A 23,232-nucleotide genomic window follows, 5' to 3' on the forward strand; every position below is an offset into this window, starting at 1 on the left:
GATGTGAAGTTTTATTCACACAAATGATTCCCGGGAAAACCGGGATACGTATTTTCATTTATGTGGGTGCCACAAATTCCGTTAACCTCCATTGTTTTAAAGTGGATGTCGATATCTAAAAAAACATATCTCATCATACCTACGATGAGAGAAAATAAAGATTGTTAGATTAAAAAAAAAGAAGAAAAAAAAACTCCTCTGACGTGGCCCAACAGTCCCATTCCTTTGGCACTAAGGAATCTCACTGAGCCGTCAGCTGCAGGTCTCGACATGAAGCCAGTGTCAATGTTAGGCAAGCATGGAAAAGCTCAATGAAAACAAAAAGTATTCCCTTTCTTCCTCACAAACAGAAAAACGTTTTTCATTGTAGATAAACCACCTGTGGATGTTTTGCTGGCTAATATTTATGGAGAAAATTATACAAAACAAAGGCAGAAGGAAAAAAAATTACATTTCACAATAAAATACAAACAAAATTGGTTACACATTGTTTTATTGTAAAGAGAGGAGGAAGATGTTCAGTTTGTGTCAGACTTGAAGAAAAAATGTGGTTCTACAAACACAGATACAGGTTCAGGAAAACAGGAAAAATGGATTATGGGATGAATACACTATCTAATATCTCCATTTTTCTTTTGCCCTCCTTTTCCAATCATTGAGGTAAATATAAAAGAACAAACAGTCGCACTGTAATGTGACCGCAAAGTAAAAAAGTTACACAATTTATTAGATACAGAAGTTAGAAACAAAATAAAAAATGTTAGCATTATACAAAATGTATATAGTTAAAGCAGCCCATCATGACACATGCACATCTTTGAAATACATTAAAACGGATGCCTGCAGAGAAAAAAATGAGGAATAGATATAATCTGGCTCCAGTGTCGGTAAAATAAGTTGTATCTGCATTCAGCCTCCAAGGTTGTGTCACTTTATTCAAGGACAGAACGATATTTTCTCTTTGGCTGGTGTTTTTGAAATTTACAGATCACATTTAGCAGTCTTTGCTCACTTTTTTGGTTGAACTCACAGCATTGATTCTCTGCCACAGAATTAAGAAGAAGAAAAAAACATAAAAATATATAGATATCATTGCACACTTTTGAATAGAACAACAGATACACAAAAACAAATTTGCATATTTTTGCAGCACACACACTCGCAACTGGCTGTTTAGCTGCTGTGTGTCAGTGGGACGTCATCACCGAGAGGAGCAGGTCTGGATTTCTAGGTAGTGGTTACTGCCTTGTGGGGTTTGTTTTTTTTGTCCAAGTCACAGGTCCTTTGGTAACAGAGCTGCTGTTAGTTTGGGGTCCATGTTAGTAAGACCGGCTGCTGCAAACGGCTCATACGGGTCCAGAGTAGTTGTAGTGGTTTCCGTGCTGCGAGTCGGGAGGCTGCGGGCTCGGTTTGCGTTCAAGGTGTTCGATCTCTGGCGTGTCTGCGTGTGGGCAGTGAGACGGGCGCTGCTTGAAGAAGTCGGACACGTATCGGACCTTTAAGAGAGCAGAGGAAGAGGTAATGTTACAATGTGTTCCAGTCCTGTAATAATAAAAGCAACACATTGTACTCACGGTGAGCACAGCGATGAGCGCCCCCTGCAGCAGCCCCACCACTACATCACTCCAGTGGTGTTTGTAGTCGGACACGCGCGTGTATCCCACATACAGGGAGAACGCCAACAGGAAGAACTGGATGGTCGGTCGGACCAGTCGCGTCCACTTCCCCTGCATTCGGGCCTGGATGTAGAACTGAACACACAAGCACACATTCTTTTTTAAAAATCTACATATATCATTCATATACAATAGTTTTATGAAATATTTTGTGACATACCATACTTTAAATTTACGACATTCTAATATAGCATACCATACTTTATCATGACATGTACTATCAGTATTTTTTTGACATTTCTGACGAACTGCATTGACTTTTTTGTGTCATACCGAGACATTTTAATAATATACTACACTTTTTTATGACTTGGTATTCTATGATTATTTTTACAAAAATACTTTTACTACAAAATAAATTGGTTTAAAAGGTCAAGTCCAAAAAAATCATAAAAGCCAAAGTCAAAATAAAAAAAAAGTCATACTATAGCATGTTGAAATTTCGCAAAAAGAGTCAGTCAACAAAACTAATTAAATGCAGTAAAAATCTGATTTAAAAAGTCATAAAAACCCATGGTATCGTATGCCTGGCAATGCCAGTCAAATGTTAAAACAAATAATTGCTAGAGCATGTCGAAATTTCATGAGAAAGGTGAGTCAACAAAATTCATAAAATGTCGTCAGATGTGTTCACATTCCTGTAAAACCCTCACTATCAAACAGTAACAGGGATTTTACCTTTGAATCCCCGTCTTCCGGTCATTGTACAGTGTGTAGTCTTAAAACAATGATGTTTCCAAACATTCGCCCTGCGTCTGTGTTGACCACCCCTCCTGTTTTGAGTAACTTGGGTGTCTTTGGTAAACAGAGATTTCACAGCTTCAGAAAGTCCGACAACACACTCACCGACAGAAAGAGCATACAGTACATTCCGAAGGACGAGTGGCCGGAGTAGAACGACAATCTGAGGAGAAATACGGCAACAAAACAGTCAAAAAAAAGTCATGTATACAATTAATTTTTTTCTTTTCCTCACTAATTTTCAATAAATATAATAATAAACTAAATTTACAATAGAGCCAATACACCAATTGTCCAATTTTGTTGAGATTCCACACTTTAAATTCAAATTAACAAAAATATTATCCTGATTAGGATTTAGTTAATTTTACTGACACAACTAAATATCATCTTTAATGCTAAATTATTAGTAATTGAATAGTTGAGGCTTCTTATTATATGTGATACCTGGATTCAGTCACATTGCGATGGTAGCCGGTACAGTTGATCTGCAGCATGTATCCGTTACAGCTGGCCGGGGCACAAACTGCCAGGAAGTTTGGACGAGGACGACCTATAGTGAACTTGGCCAGGTCAGTCAGTGATTGGCTGACAGCTCCTCCAAACAGGAAGGTGCCCACTATCTTGTAAAGAGCCGACAGGTATTGGTTAAACTGGGAGTTGGAGTGCAGACGCTTTGTGTGCACAAGGTAGGCCTCTCCTGTGGTGATCTGTGGATAGAAGAGACATAATGAGGGGTTTTCAGGTAACTTGGGAAATAAAATATTTGGTAAAGGTATCTCTTTTGTGTGATTTATCTTGATTACTGTGTAATAGCATTTCTCAGATAAACAAGGTATTGGGACTAACGATGACGATGGAGCAGGTGATGGTGACAGCAGCCATGGCGCCATGGGAGATGGTGTCTCTCTTGTAAGGATAGCTGATACTCTTATCGTCGCAGTAGATTCCTCTTTGGTACGGACTGAACATCAGTGTCAGGATGCCTGAGGGCAGAGCCGCTGGAGGAGGAAGAGACAACAGTATTATGTCGAAAAATATCATGGAAAAAGTTATATTATAGAATGTTGAAAAAAGTAATAGTATGTTGAAAAAATTATAAAAAAGTGAAAGTATAGTATTTTGAAAAAAATCATGAAAGAAGTTATAGTATAGTATGTTGAAAAAATCATGAAAAAAGCTATAGTAAATGTAAAAAAAAATGAAAAAAGTTATAGTATAGTACGTAGAAAAAAGTAATGAAAAAATCATAGTATAGAATGTTGAAAAAAATCATGAAAAAAGTTATGGCATATGTGAAAAAAATCCTAAAAAAAAGTTATAGTATGTAGGAAAAAATCATGAAAAAAGTTATAGTATATGTTGAAAAAATCATGAAAAAAGTTATAATATATGTCGAAAAAAATCATGAAAAAAGTTATGGCATATGTGAAAAAAATCATTAAAAAAAGTTATAGTATGTTTAAAAAAATCATGTAAAAAAGTTATATTATAGAATGTTGAAAAAAGTAATAGTATGTTGAAAAAATTATAAAAAAGTGAAAGTATAGTATTTTGAAAAAAATCATGAAAGAAGTTATAGTATAGTATGTTGAAAAAATCATGAAAAAAGCTATAGTAAATGTAAAAAAAAATGAAAAAAGTTATAGTATAGTACGTAGAAAAAAGTAATGAAAAAATCATAGTATAGAATGTTGAAAAAAATCATGAAAAAAGTTATGGCATATGTGAAAAAAATCCTAAAAAAAAGTTATAGTATGTAGGAAAAAATCATGAAAAAAGTTATAGTATATGTTGAAAAAATCATGAAAAAAGTTATAATATATGTCGAAAAAAATCATGAAAAAAGTTATGGCATATGTGAAAAAAATCATTAAAAAAAGTTATAGTATGTTTAAAAAAATCATGTAAAAAAGTTATATTATAGAATGTTGAAAAAAGTAATAGTATGTTGAAAAAATTATAAAAAAGTGAAAGTATAGTATTTTGAAAAAAATCATGAAAGAAGTTATAGTATAGTATGTTGAAAAAATCATGAAAAAAGCTATAGTAAATGTAAAAAAAAATGAAAAAAGTTATAGTATAGTACTTAGAAAAAAGTAATGAAAATATTTTTAGTTAAAAAGTTATAAACTTAAAAAGTTATAATATATGTGAAAAGAAATCATTAAAAAAAGTTATAGTATGTTTAAAAAAATCCTGAAAAAAGTAATATTGAAAAAAATCCTGAAAAAATGTATATTTGTCGAAAGAAATCATGATAAAAAAGTTATAGTATATGTCGAAAAAACATGAAAAAAAAGTTATAGTATATGTTGAAAAAAATCCTGAAAAAAGTTATATTATATGTTGAAAAAAAATCATGAAAAAAGTTACAGTAAATGTTGAATTTTTTTTTAAAGTTATAGTATAGTACGCAGAAAAAAGATGAAAAAATCATAGTATAGAATGTTGAAAAATGAAAAAAGTTGAGGTATATGACAAATAAATCATGAAAAAAACATAGTATGTAGAAAAAAGTCATGAAAAAGTTATAGTAAAGGTAAAAAAAATGAAAAAAGTTCAAGTATATGTTGAAAAAAATTATGAAAAAAGTTATAGTATGTAGAAAAAAAGTAATCGTATAGTACATTGAAAAAGGTCATGGAAAAAAATCATAGTATAGTATGTCTAAAAAGGTAATGAAGAAAGTTATAGGATAGCATGTCGAAAAAAATCACCAAACAAGTCCCAGTGAAACAGTGACGCTGCATGAAGTGACGAGCTGCAGGTCCACCCTGATAGCAACTTTGACCCTTTAGCTGTGCATCGACAAGTTCGCCACAACACAATGAGGTGCAGCTCAGGAAACAGCTAAGAACACACTGACGGACTAATCTTTCAGCTTGAGGCAGGAGGCCCGACGCTGCCAAGTACATGAATTTGTCATGGCGGAGCTCAGTGGCAACATTTCACCTCTATGGGCCACGCTCGCTCTATGTCACCATGGAAACACACGGGACAGGAACACCATGACCTTTGACATCAGAGTGCTGTTTACACAACGCAGGGCATGGGAGCTGACGCTTGGACTCGGGCACACACACACACACACACACACACACACACACACACACACACACACACACACACACACACACACACACACACACACACACACACACACACACACACACACACACACACACACAAACACACACACACACACACACACACACACACACACACACACACCCCTGATAGACAATAGACAGATAAAACGGGGTCTTACAGAGGTTTTTAAAAATGTCTGTGGTGACAAATAGTTTGTGTGAGCCCTTGTTGATCTTGGTTTAACACTTATTCTGAAAGTGCAAACAAAAGACTCAGAGTTCAAAGTTGCACAGCAGCAGCAGAAGCACATAAACCTGTCTCTTAAATCTGAGCAGGGACAATAGTCCAGTCTACATCTGATGTGAGGAACCTTCCGGACGACTCTTAAATACTTTTCCTGTTTTCAAGAGCTCGTCACTGACCTCCTCTGAGAATTGTTTGTTTTTGCAACCCGGAGCTGTTCTGTATCTATATATATGTATATGTGTGTGTGTGTGTGTGTGTGTGTGTGTGTGTGTGTGTGTGTGTGTGTATACATATACATATATACAGTACACTAACATGTCGCTTCCTTCCCCTTCCTCCAGAATTTGAGGTAGTGTCAAATGAAACCACATGAAAACACATTTTCACACATTCTCTGCTCTCAACTACAGACAAGTACACACCACCAAGTATGAATGAAGGAAGGAGGAAGTTTTTAATTGTTCATGCTCAAAAACTGGTAGAATACTCAACAAGAGAAAAAAAGTAGAAGAAAATACTCCATCGCTTCTTAAACTCATGATTCGATGTGGCCAAAACGACGAAACGACGCTACAAATGCGGCGTTTTTGAACATCAAAAGTAGAATAATGGTCTGAAATAAATGATGAAGCTCAGTAATGCAACAACAGTGTAATGAAGTGGGATTTAAAAACCCTTACAACATGGCCAGGATTTGACATCAGATCATATTTATAGTTGTATTGTGAGCTTATATATAGCTTTTTTTCCCTATGGACTGTCTCTTTAAGCAGCTATCTGCCCCACCCACTCGTTCATGTCACTAACACACACACACACACAAACACACACACACACACACACACACCACACACACACACCTTTCCCTAATGTAAAATGTGTACCCTTCTCTGAACAAGTGCCACTATAATGATCCCCGATGACGAGCAGTTTCCTCGTTTGATTTTCATCAAAAGGAAACCCTCCCTTTGCTCTTCACATCTCCAGAGTTCATTATTCCAGGAGGTCAAGCGTGCTCTCAGCTTCTCTTTGAAGTGAGGTGCCGCCATTGTTTATTCTGCAGGGTGCAAGGAGAGCATTTGGATAAGAGGGTGGTGCTTATTTGACACAAGTCTCTGGCGGCGGCGCACTGCCAGGGCGGAGATATGAGAGTCGGGCTTTCACACACGCACACACACACACTCCAACAGCCTCTGGGAGCCGAGCCCATGGAGAGTTCCTATTATCTGACTGTTTTTATCTGCTCTATTATTCCAGAAGGCCCGTGTGTTTTTATAGGCCGATGCTGGTTTAGGCCATGAGGCAGCCTCCCCTACCATTCCCCAATTTTACACAAAAAAAACTGCAGTCTTCCACTTTCTTCCAGGAGATAAATACAGACATTCATTGCTTTTTTAGAATCAGAGTATTTTTTACTCCATTTAGGTCAAAAACATCCAAAATAAGTGTTTGCGTAATCAACATGTATGTGATAAGAATCCATAATCACCATTTTGAGATGCATTATTGGGAAATAACAGAGTACATATTGACTGGACTGTTTATTTGGTTTCTTGGTGAAAGTTAGTATTACTTGTACTCGGTTGAGCTTTGCTTGTTAGTGGTGGAGCTTTTCATACAGTGAAGCATTTGAGGACGACTGAAAAATAAGGTGCAACAGTTTGTATCATCCTACTCTGATATCTTACATGTAGCTGTTTAGTTTCTTTTCCTCGATGACCTTTTACTGAGTCAAACAATGAAGAAACGACTTCCAACCTTTCTTTGGAAAAGAGGCTTTTGTGTTCAGCAACAAAACGTCCGCAGGAGATTAAAAAAAAAAACGTGGAAAAGGAAAGTATCGTCTTACGCTTTCACAATCTCTTCTGGTTGAGAAAGCACCCCCGATTCCACTTTGAGAAAATAAACAAGATGGAATTTGGGATCAGACACAAGTACAACTTCCCCTTGACCTCTGACCCCGTGGGAAATGGAAAGTGTTCCTGTTATTCAGCCCCGAAGACGAGTCCTCATCTGAATAACCGAGACACTGATAGGAACGCGGAGACAGGTAAACCACGTTGCAGGTGAGCATTCGTCGGAGGTCAAATGTCGACAGCACGCCGTGAGATTTGTGCGTCTGCAGTTTGCTAGCTAACGGGGATTCGCGGCTAGCGCTCCACATCGCACCGAGGTGTCCGGAGAACCAATATTTAACTCCTTTTGTTGGTTTTGGCTTTATCCTCAGCGCTGGTTGCTGTGGGATTTCTGCATTTCCCAGAGTCTATAATGGCTATCATTGTTCTTCATTTTGGGGGGTTAATCTTCGACGAAACACTGGGAAACTGTTGCTGAGAAGAAAGGGCATCATTTCCTGTCCGGCCGGGGATTTTTCTGGGAAAGTCCTACACTTGATTTAAAAAAAAAGAAATGTTTTTTCCTGGTATATTGTTTCTTGGTGTATGAAAAGGTTGAGCGGCATTACTTGAATAATAGAAAATGTCAGAAAAAGGTGAAACATTTTTCTTTACTTCCTGTTTTGCCCGTCTCTCTTTACCTGGTAACTAATGCTCATGTCAAAACTTCAATGCTTGTCACTTCAATGTCTTGGCTGACACTAAAAGCGACATGTGATGCCCGTTACAAAGGATGCTGGGTAATACTACATGCTCTTTGTTGGATTGTCCTCGGAGCCGTTCATCTCATGTGTCAAGTGGGTTAAAAAACAGATTTCAATTCAATTGACAACATTTTGAGTGATTTGATCCAAAATGTCCTGTTTCGTGTTAACTTTCTGCGCTTGGATGAGAATCTGGCACACATATTGCATGATTAGCTTTACATTTGTGTCCTACTATTAATAGGATTGTGTGGAGGTGAAGGTCCACGTTATCTCTGAAGACTTCCTAGTTTCTGGCTCATATCTCACTGAAGTGTGTAACAACACAAATCTGATTTTGACCTTCAAAACCCACAAGAAATAATTCTTCCTCTCTCACATGAAACTGCCACAGGACCAAAAAGAACTTCTGAAACTGAGCGGACAATAAATTTAACTCCACAATGCAAGCAATCCCACAAAAAGACACTCTCTCACACACACAAACACACACACACACACACACACGCACACACACACACACTTTCTCTTCGCATCTCTCCTTCATTTTCACACAGGAACGTGGGAGCAGAAGTCAACACTTCCCACTTGACTTTGACACAGATTTGGCAGCCGCAGACACATTGTGTGTGTGTGTGTGTGTGTGTGTCTCTTGCTGCGTCGCCTCTGATCAACAAACTCTGCCACAAATGACTTGTAATGACTTGTAGGAGTGAGTCTGTATTAAAACCTACACAAGCGAAAAACACTTTCATTTCCTCAATAAAAAAGAAAAGTGTATTTAGTGTCATCAATGACCTTTGAATAAACAATGCTTTTTATATTCTATTTTTCTTGCCGTCTATAGACAATCAATTAAACCATTAAGTAAGAAACTAATCACCTGATCAATTGATCTGTCCACCATCCAATAGTTGGTTTGTATAAACATTCACACTAATAACACAACTGAAACTCTGAACAACTCTCTTTGAAACTACTATTGTCAAAATATAACTTCTCATGTCAGATTTTCTTACTGATGAATAATATAAAGAGTTGTGTATGTGGAAGTGAGTCGCTCCGAGCTCATAAAACGGTTACCGGCCTGTCTGAGATCATCTGAGATCATCTGAGATCATCTGACTGACGTGTGAATTTTCAGAATGACTGGTATTTGCTTTAAAGTTTCACCGCTGACCCGCCCCTCCCCGTATTCCTACAGCCAACGGGAGACCCGCTCCACACACCAAACCATGTCTTTGGGAATAGATAGCAAATGAAATTTGACTGAATTTGTTACTCCATGTTAGAATTAGCGTCATTATAGGGCTGTGGAGCGACCCAAAAGTAGCTGAAAAGAAGAAACGAGGAGTAAAAAGTGATAAATAGTCGGAACATAGGGATGAAACTGTGATCCCAGTTAGTTCAAGTACACCAGCTGGACTCGATCTCGCTGACAGGCAGCCGGAAAGACACCAGCTCTTCAGTGTCTCATAATGTATAAACGCTCAAGATTACATTCTGAAAACAAAAAATGCCTTTTAACCCTTTTTAGATCACTTCCCCAATCTTATTTTACACCATTTTTCTAAAGCAAAGAAAATGACAATGAATAGTCCAGCTCATAATCCTCAAAGTGAAACAAAGAGAGCAGAACAGAGCAGCCTGTTCTCATTGAAAGTACATTGTTTTACCATCTTCATCGTTTGACTGCGACGTGTGAAATTGTAACTTTAGCCCAGATTCCATAACCGACTGTAACAACAGACAATCTGCTGCCTTGCTCAGCATTTGGCAGTTTAAACACATTTGTGTAACATCAGCCCACAATCGGTCGGGCAGCGCTTGTACACGAGTTAATCTCTTATCTAGAAACCGACTCCAGAGCAGGATGGGTGTGCAAGCATGAGAGTAACCATGGCGACCTGCCCCAGGAAGAACCGTCATAGGACTGAAAACCCAGAGTTTAACGTCAAGTTACCTCGCTAACCCAGAATCCTGCTTCGTAGTCGTGTGTGTGTGTGTGTGTGTGTGTGTGTGTGTGTGTACAGGTTGTGTTGTATCTACTGTGTGCCATGATAACAATAATGGCAGGATGGAGGTTTGACTGCAGAGGGGAAGAGAGAGAAATAAAACACTGAGCAGAATCACAGAATCAGATACAATCTGGACACTCAGCACATTCCTGCCAACACACACACACACACACACACACACACACACACACACACACACACACACACACACACGTTTAAATTAGGGGGGAACGAACATGATGACAGTTTACCCTCCATACTCGAGATGAAAACAAAAAAAAAGCAGAGGGAGCAGAATGACAAAGACCCATTATTATAGATCAGTGGCATCTTGAAAACTGACTCTCAAGCTGGGAAATAAAACAATATTTTAACAGTATTTTGAGTGTTTTTTTTGTCTTGTTGAAGTTTGTGTTTAAAAATCATTTCACAAACTGAACTCTTTGGTTTTGGGACCAAAGAAGTTATCTGACGACTTTCCTTTGGGCTCTGTGAAAGTGTGATGATTCATTATTTTCTTACGTTTTGTTGTAAACCTACTTAATATGTGTGTCTTATAGTAAAAAAGACTACTTGTTTGGTCTCGGGCTGCAACGATTTTCATCATCGATTAATCTGAAGATTCTCAGTCGCGTTTCTCAAAATGCCGTCAAAGTTTCCTAGAAGCCGGTGAACTTATCAAAGATGTTGTTTTGTCCAACCTAACAGTCAAAATCTCAAATATATTCAATTTACTGACATAAGACAAGGAAGGGCAGACATTCTGAACATTTGAGAAGCTGAAATCATCAAATACTTAAACTTTTTTGCCGGGAAATTGACAATAAATTGGGATCTTCTACATTTTTTCCACGATATTTGAGTTGATTCGTGATTTATTCGTGATTATGATCTGTGTAGTTTTTTCAACTGAATCCAATCCATTCTGATCTCATCAGCTCACCTCCAAGAGACGACTGCAAAATGAATCATACTATCACTTTTTAAAAGGCCGATGATTAACGTTCCCACGATGACACACACTTTCACATCCCTGATTCACCTGCGTTGTGAAATGATAAGAACGAGAACTTGAGGCTTAGTCAGCCACAGAAACGCTCGAGATATCAAGTTGGCGTGGCATTGGTCGTCTCTGATTTCACAAGTGAATTCTTTAATGTTGAACAATCACTTCATTTGAATCTCGGCCTACGAGGGGAAAAGAACCAATCAGCTCATTGCATCCAAGACGCCCCGACTGTAGACTCCAACATACACTTTGAGTGTCGAGGGGGTCGAGCAGCAGAACAGCAGAGCGGTTATTATCATTCCTCCCCGTCAGTCAACAGATGGATCCACAAATAACCTCCGATCCCTCTCAGGGATTCCAACGCAGGCGACTTCTAGTTTAACCTCATATTTCACTTCCTAAAAAAACCTTTCCGAGGAGATGAACGCACATCGCTGACGCCCTCCCTTCTTCTCATCATCTGAACTGTGACCCCCCCCCCGCCGGCCGGCCTCGCGCCGTCAAGAGATGGGAGCAGCTGGACCACGTCAGTCCTGTTAATGGTCTTTGTGTCGTCCCCGGAGTCCAGAGGCGAGTTGCAACATGTCGTTTAGTTCCCTGTACAGTAGTCACACATATGCACAAAAGAGCCCACCCCCCCTCACCACACACACACACGGCCTCCAGTTTCCAAAACAGGATTTTAACTGTCACAGAGAGGGAGATTCATTGACAATGATCTTTGCTCTTCCCTCCAGCCCCCTTTTAAAAGAAAAAAAAAAGGGGCCACAGGGTGCAGGCAGAAAAATATGCAGAAGAAGCGTGAAAGCAAACTGCACTTTGTGGTGACGACCTGCCGGCGGTCCAACACCACGAATTCAGACGGTGTGAGTGCATCATCATCATCATCCACCTCAGCAAATCGGCGCCATTGGAGGCCAGATAATGAGGTTAGGAGTCTCCTGACCGAATGTCAGTAAAGTGACAGCCAATCTCGTCCACTGTTGAGAAACACTCAGTGTGGCTTGTTTGAACTAGATAGAGACCAATGAGTGGTGCTTAGTGTACACTCATTGACCACTAATGCGTCTAATTTCCAGCTTTTTACAGCAGGATACAGGTTCCATTTCTCATCGGTAACTTGGTGTTGCAGAAAGTCATGGAGTAATAAATGGATTATACAGTGTGTGATTGATCTGTGTGTGTGTGTACGTGTGTGTGTGTGTTGGGCAATCCCATGCGTCACCGTGAAAACTTTTCAATAAAAGCTGTTCTTTTTCTTTTCTTTTACAAATAATTAAAAAAACACATTATTGGAGTCTGGATTTTCGCCCCACAAGATGAATAAACGCCCACCAGAGGAGTTTAAAGCCTGAGAATAACAGCCATGTTGTCAGTGGGAGAGAGAGAGAGAGAGAGAGAGAGAGAGAGAGAGAGAGAGAGAGAGAGAGAGGGGGGGGGTGTAGTCAGTCACTCACCAACAGTGACACACAGAATATCCACCACGATCAGAATCATCTTCTTGCCTTGCTCCGTCATGCTTCAGTCGACGCCGCTCCGCTTTCATAAATAAAGCGCGTTTTCAAAACTGGGATTTAAGAAACGCCTGGAGTTAGACTGGGGAAGAACGACCTGCTCGCTCTTCCGGCTCCGCTCCTCTGTGTACCTGCCTACCTGTCTGCCCGCCCGCCTGCCTGCCTGCCTGTCTGTCTGTCTGTAGGCTGCGCTGTTCCAGATGAGCAGCGGAGGACGTCCGTCCTGCCTTTTTACGCACAAGGGGGCGCGTCTTCACGCATGAAGAGCGCACGAAGCCGCCTCACGGAGTTTTTCCCGAAATCTTCCACGAAGGAAGGAAAAAAAAAAAAAAAAAACTTTACTTTTTTCGTAATCAAATCAGAGCCGTGAAAGCAACCACGTGGTTAACTTTTGGGGTAAAGGCTTCCTTCATCAAATACCTCCCATGGTCTAATAGTGTAACAGTAACAGTTGAGGTCTCACTTACAAAGCCAGATTAATGAGTTTGATTCCCAATGGGGTTAAAAGAAAGTATTTGAAGACTTCTCAACCTGGACTGATTTATAATTCAAGTATTTACAAAATGAACAACTGATGAATGATGGCTTTTGGATAGAGCTATCCTTTATTCAAGTTATTGAAAACCTTTCCCCAAGAACAATAAGTTATTGACTCAATAATAGAAGACAAAAACACTCAAACTAAGTAAAAAAATAAAAATAAATCTACATTAAGTAATAGATTTGATCAGGAGTGCATTTTTCTCTTGATTCTGGGTGTCTCAGTTTTTACATAAAATCTAGACTCTCTTTAAATTAGCATTCCTTACTTTACTTTTCTTGGCAGAAAAGAGCTTTCAAATGGCAGCGAGTGAGTCGCCTACAGAAAAGTCTCTTAATCTGACGTGCTTTTACCAAGAAGTTGTGACTCCTTTATGTAAAAGGCATGTATTTTTCTGGTATAGACCATCATACTATCAGGCTTTTATTTCTAAAGAAGACTTGTCACAAGTGTAAATGACAACATGAACGGAGGCTGAAATCCATGAAGCTGCTTCAGCTTTCACACATCATATATGTGCGGTTTTGAAAAGTTGGCTCATGCATTGACATACTGTACAAATAATAACAACTTCAAATCTGAGGTAATCACATTGGCTGGTTTTTAAAGGTTGAATCCCGTCAGTGATGTTTTGAATGAGGTCTGAATCTCAGGTATGTGAGTTTTTCAAAGCAAAATGAGGAACAAATCACTAAAGAGGTCACAGTTCAAGTAACAAAACAAACAAAAAGTTAATTTTCTTTCTTTCTTTTTTGAAAGAGTTGAATGAAATACTGACACCACTATTGTGACTGTACACTAAATACAAAGCATCCTGCCAATTAGCTTAGCTTAGCATAAAGACTGGAAGCAGGTACATAAATAAATAGTAAGGAAATAAGCCCCAGTAGAACCACAAATGATTGTTTTTGCACATTTTCTGTACGGAGCAAGGCTAGCAGTTTCCCTTCTTTCCGGATCTTCTCGTCACTTAGTTAAATAAATGACTTAATTATTCTTTTTTTTTTGTCTGAGACAAACAGATCTCTGTGGAATGTCTATTTGCATCCAGAATAGTTGCACAGACGGAGGTTTTTTCACTTCATCCGTTCAGAAAGCAGTCACTTAGATGAGGTGGTGCTCCTGCCCTGCAGAGACACCGACGGCTCACTGACTCCACCTAGCTGTAGATCAGGTGGAGACGATCCTGTGCTGCCAGTCATTGGGTTGGAGGTAGGATCTGGATAGGAGGGGTGTCGGGGGACTTGTCAGAGTCTGAGAGAAGAGGATGTTGGAGTAGATGGATGGGCATGGGGAGAGATCAGCCTCGGAGGTGGTCTGGGCAGATTGGCTGGAGTTCGGAGATCCTGGGAGCGGAGAGTAACCGTAAGAGGGATGCGTTTGGAGCTCCTGATACGGGTCGGAGTTCGGCAGCTCTTTTTCACCAAGCAAAATAACTTCAGAGTATTTGATTTCGCTCCTCTCTGCCACTGCATGCTGCTTCATACACTGAGGTGAAAAAAACACATCTAATTTGAAAATTTTGCATGATTATATATATTTTTGAAGTCATTATGGAGTTTTTCCACACACCTTTAAGCCCACAATAACAACAGAAACAAGTGAACATTGACATCTCCTTGTTAGTCAGTATGGCATCCAAATTCACTCTCATTTAGCTCTGTATCATCTCCTGAGGGGTCAAAGCTTACCTCCAAAGAGATTTTTGGGGTCCAGCTGGCCAGGCTGCTATTGGAAGGGTCGGGGACGTCTCGACACATCTTCAGTTTCATCCTGCAAGTGTTTGGATAAACATTGACGACCAAATGTGCAAAGTCAGAGTAGGACACTGAACGTTGAGTAGGTATGTATTTGTTTAGCGTGAAGGTTGTCAGTTGTGCAAGAAAAAGAGATCTCACATCTTATGTTGTGCCAGGCAGGCCATCAGCACCAGCGGAGCCACAATGAGCGGGAGGACGATGAACATCACGATGGAGATTTCCTCAGAGCCTCCGCACACATACGCACAGGGTTAGAGTCACAGATACAGCAGCGTATGGCTGTGTGTGTGTGTGTGTGTGTGTGTGTGTGTGTGTGTGTGTGTCTGGTCTTCACCTATGTGCACTTTAGACGTGGGCCCAGATGCTCCAGCTCCGGCGTCGGTGTTGGCCTGCATGAAGATGTCGTGGTTGCCGGGTGACAGAACCAGAGAGCAACGGAGAGCTTTACTGGGCAACGTCACTCCTGAACAAGGAGGTAAAATAATGAACTGAGGAAAAACAGGATATGGATGAAAACAAAGACAAAATATATAATAAAACATCTCGAATAATGTAACTTGTAAAATAGCTATAAGTAAGTAAGTCCTGCTACAGAGCGGTGTTTCCTGCTCCGGGTTTGTGTAAAGTCACTCACCTCTGGCTGGCTGGTTTTCTGTCGTGTAGTAGATTGTGTAGTTGCGGATGAAGCCATGAAGCAGCTCCACGGGTACAGGACTCCACACGAGTTCCACTCGGCTGCCGGAGATCCGCTGCACCGCCACTTTTGGACCAGCTGAGGGCGCTGCGTGAGAGCGAAGAGGGTGTTGAGGATCTACAGCTTCAGCAGAAACGCAGATGTCCTGGTCTGAATGTACATTAACTGTGTGGCATTAGAGAACACAATTACCCTGTAGATCACGTACCTCCTTGGCGTGTGTAAATGTAAACCGTTGCGTTTTGCCCCGCCCCTCGTTCACCATAAAGAGCTTTGACAGAAACAGCATAACACTCCATCGGCTTTACTGCTTCTAAAACACCAGGAGGAAAATAACTTATCGATTTGTTGAGTCTACAATAACAAATGATGAATTCATGAATTGCTTTGTCCAAAATGTCATCACTGAAAACATTGAAATTGTCCTAATCAGCATATCGTTCTTGAGTTATAGTAGATAGCAAGCTGAGGTCTGTGCCAAATTCGAAGAATATTGGATATGGCATTCAGAAGAACGGAAAGGATGTGAGGTCACGGCGACCTTGATCTTTGACCACCAAAACCTAATCAGTTCATCCTCGAGTTTCGAGTATGTTCCGTTCCACAACAGATCGCGACATCGTTTCAGCTTGAAGTGGTGAAACGGAGCGTGTTTTACACGTTCAGCGTTATTGTCGGATTACCTGTGATGACCAGCGCTGTACAGGAAGTATTCAGCTTCTCCCAGTGGAGGTTGCTGCTGGTCTTCTCCCTGACAGCAAACCACTCCACTACGAAGCCGCTTGTCGGCCAATCAGCTGGAGGCGTCCAACGAACATCCAGGCCGCTGTCGTTCAGGGGACTTGCAGTGATTCGGCTCGGGGGCGGCGGCTCTAAAAAGGAATAAGGGAGACGTTTGAAGGCATGGCATTATGTACAATTTTGTAAAAAACATCTATTAAAACATTTTATTTCTCTGTCCGGTCCTTTCCATAATGTCAGACAATTATAGGAACAATCTGAGCCTGTCATCGACAAAAACAAGTACATTGATGGTCTGGACAAATATCCTATTAGTCATTTAGACATATGGGAAATAAAGTCCAGGCTGAAATATTACTGAAGATAACCTCTATTTAAAGCTATGGTCTACAATTTGGAATAAAAAAAATCCATTCAGTCTATCAGCCGTAGGCCTGCATAGAAGTTGACCAATGGGAGCCATTGCTCCGGAAGGCTCCCATTGGCTCGTACCCTTCATCCAATCCCCTCGTCCCCTCCCACTCCCGCCTCGTTGAATCGTGGAACACTGAGAGGAGATGCTTTTTTCAAATCTGTCTCAACTGATTTTCAGAATGTAGACCATAGCTTTTACGCAATAAAATAAATGATTCCAGAACGTTGGAGAATCCATGGAAAAGAGCACTGAAACACAAACAATGTCACTAAAATTATGGGGTAATGTTGAGTAGAATTGAGTCTCAGGTCATGATATAGATGTCATGGCGTCCCACCTGGCTCAGAAGCGCCGCTGAGCCATATCCGGGCTTCTGGCGACGTCCCTGCAGAGGTGGAGGCCGTCAGAGCGCAGGAGCATGGTCCGGCGGGCAGGAGCAGGCTGCAGGAAGTTCTCGTGTGGTGCAAATCTCTGCAGCTCATGTGATCGTCCAGGACCTCGGTGCTCTCCGTCTGACACGTCACGTTGAAGAAGAGCACTCTGCCGTTGGCTAGAAGGCGAGGCAACGGCTGCCATGAGAGCCATGAGAGCAAACAGAAAGCAAGAAGTAGAAGGTAAGCAGCTTATATGAAATTGACTCGCTCATTTCAAAGAGACATACAATCAAATGAACCGTTAGTGAGGGGATGGTGATTAAAAACCAATCAGATCCGAAAGTTATTAAACTGTAAGATTTGAAAGCTCAAGGCGATTAAAAAAAAGGAGTCACTTATGAATTGTGACACACACACACACACACACACACACACACACACACACACACAGACACACACACAGACACACACACAGACACACACACACACCTTCCAGAGCAGTGAGACGCGTCTCCAACCGTTCCCGTCTGGTTGCCCCACTCGTCTCCAGAAGGCCGGTGCTGCAGACGGAGCTAGTTGATGCAGATACAGCAGAGTGTGTTCAGGGAATACATTAACAAGGTGGTGATGGTTGTGCATACTTAGTACGAGGTGGATATGTTTCTTTCTTTCAACCTCCTCTAGCACCAGCAGGTCCAATTTTTCACTTTTGCATCTCTACATTTACTGGATGGAGCTCTTTCAAGTCACTCATGACGATATTCACGGTTATCCAGATAATGGAAATTCACTGCAATCTTATTGTGAGTGTTTTTCCTGCCTATATTTGTGATTGTGCTAACTGCCTCTGAGATCCCTTGAGGGGCATAATATTGTTTCCGAAATCCCGATTTGTCAACAAAGGCCCCTCTGCTGTGGAACTCCCTGCCTGAGGCAAAGCAAACTCAGTATTTCCCACGAAATCTCACATTTGTGCTTAACTGATGGACGGCAGCGATTGAGACTTCGACCAAACCCGAACACACAAAGAGCGTCTACTCTGGTTTTTCCTCTCACCGTCCTCCCCCGTCCTCCCCCGGCAGGCGTTGCTCCACGGGCTCCAGGGACTCTCGGGGCCCAGGTAGTGGTGCCGAAGCCTGACAGTGTATGACAAGTCCGGCCTGAAGGGACAAACCGTGAAGCTGTAGTCCCTGACGATGGCGGTTTCAACCTGCGTATCGAACTGTTTAGGAAAGAAAATAGGACAAAGGATTCACTTGTAAGAAAACTTGTCTTAAAGGTGCTACTTGAAGCATTTTAAAACATAATATAGTGTATTTATTAAGCAAGCATTATGTGTTTGTGAGTATCTGGGAGTGGCAGACCTGCCCCTGTGCTGTGAACTCTATTTGGGATTTCAGGTGTCCGGCCTTGATGTCAGAGTAAGACAGAGGAAAGGAGGACAAGTCGCGTCTCCAGGTTATAAAGAGACACCGAGGACTCCCACCCGCCTTTATGCTGTTCAGAATCACTGGAGGCAACATCACTGAGAGAGACAGGGGAAAAAAGAAGTGTGAAAAAGAAGGAAGACAGGAGCAATAAGAAGGAAGTACAACGGCCTCACCTTCAGTCCTGCCAGACTGACACCGAGGCCGGGACGACGCGCTCCAGTTGCGACCGTGAGCCGTGACGACGGTGCAGAAGCAGTTCCTCACGGACATACGGTCGAAGCTGGCCGTGCAGCTGGTGCCGGACGTGTTGCAGGTGAACGCCTTCGTGGACCTGTTTGTTATAAAACACAATCAACGGGTCCGGAACCACAAGCCTCAATATGAAAACGTTGCAACTAAATGTGGGCAACAACAAGAAAAAGGGCAGATAACGTTTCCCCACAAACAAGATAGCGAGGTTGGCATTATCTCAGAGGTGCAAACACTCAACTCTGATTAGAATCTCAATGCATTTGCATGCAAAATGATAAGAAAACAAAAATGATGGCACGAACTTGCAGACATGCAAAAACGTATCGGTTTGCTTCCTGGTGACAGACTCAATGATAAACGAGGTTCAAGATTCAATATTCATGTGTTTGCACGAATGCACGCTGTAATCCCTGAATGCCACACCAGGAAAGAAGCCTATTTCTGGTTGAGGACAGGGGCGATTCTAGGAACAGAGCTTTAGGGGGGCTGAGCCCCCAATGATCCCAAAAAATGTCCCCCCTTTGTTTAAAAAACAAAACAAAAAAACTACATTTTAATGTTATTTTGGACTATGATTCCCTGAATGAAGAACATCAGACTTTGGGGGGTAGGGGAAATCACTGTGACTGGAAATCTTACTTTAATTTTGAGTTAAAAAGTCGAAATTGTATTAAAATTAAAAGATAATGAGGTATAACGGGGGTGAACAGGTCAGGTGGGAGAGAGAGAAAGTGGATCATACCATACCATGACGCGATTGGGGGTGTATTCCGATGTTAAAATATTACGTTTAAAGTAAACCATAAGTACTGTCTATGGTTTTTTGACCATTTATAAGCTCTTCAAACACGACTTGCATTTACAAAAAAACAACATGACTGTTATTTTTATATTGCATTTATCGATGCAATATTTTTTAAGGGTGCTGGGACTCAATTTAGCCCTAAAAACGAGATACTATGGTTGAGGATGAGTTGAGGAGTCTTACTGGTCGAGGAGAGCTGCTGTGAAGCCTGGTGAGGAGCCGCTCTGTGGTCTTCTGCACAAACTGAAGGGAGCAAACATAAATGTTTTCATCTTTCTTCATCTTAAAATTCATCACATTTTAAAATAAAGTTAGGAAGTTAGGTTTACTATTTTATACTAGCAGGCAAGCAGAAGACATGGCTCAGCTTTTCAAGTGTAAAATTGACTGAACATGAAGATGCCATATCAGATATCAAATCTACAATCTCATCAGTTTCCTGCTTACCAGCCACTCAGTGAAAAGTGCTTATTTCAGCTCTATAGAAAGTCTGATCTTAACAGGAGGCAAACATGTACAATGGAGTCTGTTTCTCTAGTTTATATTAATAAATACACTGATCATCTCAGACATAAATATGACATCACTCCCACAAAATATCTAAACTATATAAAGCGCCGAAGCATATTTCACACACTTTTTGACTTCTAACATATTAAAAGGAATGTTTTGCCTCACTTAAACACCAAATGAACATGCAGAGTGTAGAACGCCGTCTGCGCGTCTCCCGCCTCCCAGCGGCAGGTGACGTTGGCTCGATTCAGGAACACGCAGCCAATCAGCCGCGGGGGTCGGGGGTCGGCCTCGGAGGTGGTCAAGGCTTGAAGGTGGAGAGATGCTGGAGTTGACAGCGTGGAGGGGCAGATTTTTCACGAAATGAGAAAAAAAAAAAAAAAAGGAGTTATTTTGGAAAAACACATCTTCGTGCAGAATAGACTTTTAAATGATAAGAAATAGATTTCATGGAAGAAGAAGAAAAAAAAGAGGAGGAACGGGGGATAGATTAGCTGTGAATCTGTTACATGAGCCTGTTACCAAATCAAACACTCATTAAAACAAACCTGAGGAGAATTATATCTCAATCCAATCCAACCGTGCTGTGAGATGCATGATTGAACTTCTGCCATTGCTGTTTGGCCTGACGTTTAACATGAAGCTCAGACTGTACAATATGTTCGCCACTAGCTGTGTTCGTGGTCCGTCTTCAACGTGGCCCTAGTTTGGGGAACTTGGGGACAGAACATCACAAACTGTTGATCTACTGCCAACTGTCGCGTTTCCATCGCCAGATGTTCTGAAGTAATGTGCCTGTGAGAACCAGATAAACAACTATGTGTTTATCAGACCTCCTGTGTTGGAGCCGTCCAAAACACGTTAAACCCGTGATGGACTGTGTTAGTAATTATCTTATCTTTTCATAACGAACCCCTCTCCAATAATGATTTGCATCCCCCCCGGCATGCATGCACATACCAGCACACTGGCTCTAGATCTGCTCTGGATTTTTTGTTTTAAAACATAAAGGACGTTACCCAGGGCGAGCCAGGCCCCCAGCAGGCAGGTCCACACAGCAGCCGGGCTTCGATCCATGAAGGCCAGCCGGTCTCTCCTGGCAACGCAGCCCCGCTCACTCACTTCACCCACATCCCACTACCAGCGGCTCAGCTCCAGGACCCTGAACCGCTGAACAGCTACAACAAAAAGCAGATCGCCACACTGTCCGATTGGAAAAGACTTCATTTCATGGTTTGGCTTGGATTTGCTTCCTTTCACTACTTGCATTCTCATTGTTCTGAGCTGTACGGTTTGTAGGAAACTGCACTGTCACAAAGGAAATGTGTCGAAACACTTGTTTTCAAAAGAGTGAGTGTATGGCAAGCCCCTTTAACATTGAATCATGTTTAAGCAATTGTAGATATCCACAATTCCTTTTTGACTAATTCCAAGCCAACATATTCATCATGTAATTTTGACTAGTAGCAATTCGAATTAATGATATCGACAATTAATTCAATTAATTTCATACTATTGGAAATGTGACTTGTAGACATTTGTAACTTAAGTAGAACTAGTCAACTTTTACCATTGACTTCTATTCAAACTCAATCACAGATATCTACAATTAAATTTCGACTATAATTGTCTACTATCAGGTCTGACCTTTGACAATTAAGAGCATATAAATCTCACCTGGTGTAGAGCTCAGACTAGAGGAGCAGCCCCGAGACCAGGGATCATGAGGTAAACCTGTAAAAGTTCAAAGTTAAAACTCTGAAATGAATCCAACAAAGCTCCCAACACTCAGACTGGGGTGACCCTGAGTGAGAGGTGTTCATTCAACTCGTATTGTGGCTGATTGGAGACTTCATAGTAAGACTTCCCTTTCAGTGACAACAAAAGTCAACACTGCGTGCGTCACAAACAGATCACTCTGCAGGTTTGGGAGACATTTTCATATGGTAGGCTAATCATGATTTGAATCAGTCAAAAGCACAAAGCACTCACTACAAAGCAGAATGACCCCATGCATGATAGTCCTGGATTATTATTATTACTTATGTATCAACATGTTGGCAGCATTTCATTGCCGCAGCAGTGGACTTGTTAATTAATATAATAATTGTTATTGTTGGGTACTTTAATCCACATCAGTATTTGTCCTTTGTCTTTTCTACTTAGAATTATTATAAAAATGGCTGCAAAGAAATAGATTGCTTTGAATTAATTAATAGACTATTCTCTGATGTATTTATTTATTTATTTATTTTTAAAGATAGGCTATTATAACCGTATTTACTGCACACATTACATCATTTAGGTATTTTTACCTTGTTTGCTAGAAAAATAATATGAACAGGTTTAAATAAAAATACCACTTCATTTTCTTTCATTCAACCACTTGTTCGATCAATTATTTTAGCTCTCGTTACAGTTGAAGACAACTCAACACACGCTTGACTAAACTGAGTCTAAATAAAACTTTTCTTACAGTAAATTAGTTTAAAAACAACCGGAAATTGAGGGATTTTGCAACGCATTTCACGTTTAACCGAATTGCGCAGCCGCCCGACTTTACGTTCAGATACAAAGAAAACGCACCCAAGAGGAAACAAGTACAAGGTTTGAGCCAAAACATCTCGTCCACTTACCGGTGTGAGGTCGGAGTGCGCGCGCGTCTCACCGCGTGCATCTGCAGCGATCGTGTCAGAGCGGCAGCCTCTCTGCTGCGGTTCCAAACTGCGGCTCGGGGGCCCCTGGAGGGCCGTGCATATCCTTCCGCGATTACACAATTACATTAGACACACCTAAACAAAAAAGGGGGTG

The 23,232-nt window shown here is 40.9% G+C and overlaps 2 protein-coding genes across 4 annotated transcripts; both read right to left on the bottom strand.

Annotated features, from left to right (window-relative positions):
- Positions 1-478: 478 nt before the first annotated feature.
- LOC311016251 (phospholipid phosphatase 2-like) lies at positions 479-13,101 on the bottom strand. The gene is made up of 6 exons (XM_084013844.1): positions 12,840-13,101; positions 3,267-3,418; positions 2,865-3,127; positions 2,523-2,580; positions 1,575-1,751; positions 479-1,496 (listed from the first exon to the last, which is right to left on the bottom strand). The coding sequence occupies exons 1-6, from the start codon at positions 12,898-12,900 to the stop codon at positions 1,347-1,349; spliced, it is 861 nt and encodes a 286-aa protein (XP_083869970.1). The 5' UTR covers positions 12,901-13,101; the 3' UTR covers positions 479-1,346.
- Positions 13,102-13,891: 790 nt separating this feature from the next.
- LOC311016161 (interleukin-6 receptor subunit beta) lies at positions 13,892-23,150 on the bottom strand. Of its 3 annotated transcripts, XM_084013700.1 has the most exons (17): positions 23,058-23,150; positions 22,099-22,155; positions 21,441-21,599; positions 20,587-20,746; positions 20,092-20,151; positions 19,025-19,182; positions 18,786-18,946; positions 18,478-18,643; positions 17,911-17,993; positions 17,385-17,616; positions 16,575-16,763; positions 16,100-16,204; positions 15,832-15,978; positions 15,532-15,660; positions 15,336-15,426; positions 15,129-15,210; positions 13,892-14,925 (listed from the first exon to the last, which is right to left on the bottom strand). In XM_084013700.1, exons 3-17 carry the CDS (start codon positions 21,496-21,498, stop codon positions 14,608-14,610), a joined length of 2,139 nt encoding a protein of 712 aa, XP_083869826.1. In that variant the 5' UTR covers positions 21,499-21,599; positions 22,099-22,155; positions 23,058-23,150; the 3' UTR covers positions 13,892-14,607. The 3 variants fall into 3 exon arrangements, with proteins under 3 accessions (XP_083869826.1, XP_083869824.1, XP_083869825.1); XM_084013698.1 differs by having other exon boundaries at positions 18,786-19,182; XM_084013699.1 differs by lacking the exons at positions 22,099-22,155; positions 23,058-23,150 and having other exon boundaries at positions 18,786-19,182; positions 21,441-21,653.
- Between the last annotated feature and the right edge of the window lie 82 nt (positions 23,151-23,232).

This window comes from Eutrigla gurnardus (genome assembly GCF_963514095.1).
Source record: "Eutrigla gurnardus genome assembly, chromosome: 7".
NCBI lineage: Eukaryota > Metazoa > Chordata > Actinopteri > Perciformes > Triglidae > Eutrigla > Eutrigla gurnardus.

Bases quoted from the DNA above. Each gene is read 5' to 3' on its own strand.
- LOC311016251 (XM_084013844.1), bottom strand. From the start codon at position 12,900: ATGACGGAGCAAGGCAAGAAGATGATTCTGATCGTGGTGGATATTCTG. The intron at 2,581-2,864 runs GTATCACATATA...ATTTCTCCTCAG, and splicing joins CGCAATGTGACTGAATCCAG to ATTGTCGTTCTACTCCGGCC. The intron at 1,752-2,522 runs GTGAGTGTGTTG...TTGTGTGTTCAG, and splicing joins ACTGTATGCTCTTTCTGTCG to TTCTACATCCAGGCCCGAAT.
- LOC311016161 (XM_084013698.1), bottom strand. From the start codon at position 21,498: ATGGATCGAAGCCCGGCTGCTGTGTGGACCTGCCTGCTGGGGGCCTGG. The intron at 16,764-17,384 runs GTGGGACGCCAT...ATTCCTTTTTAG, and splicing joins CAGCGGCGCTTCTGAGCCAG to AGCCGCCGCCCCCGAGCCGA. The intron at 14,926-15,128 runs GTAAGCTTTGAC...TTTTCACCTCAG, and splicing joins CCCCAAAAATCTCTTTGGAG to TGTATGAAGCAGCATGCAGT.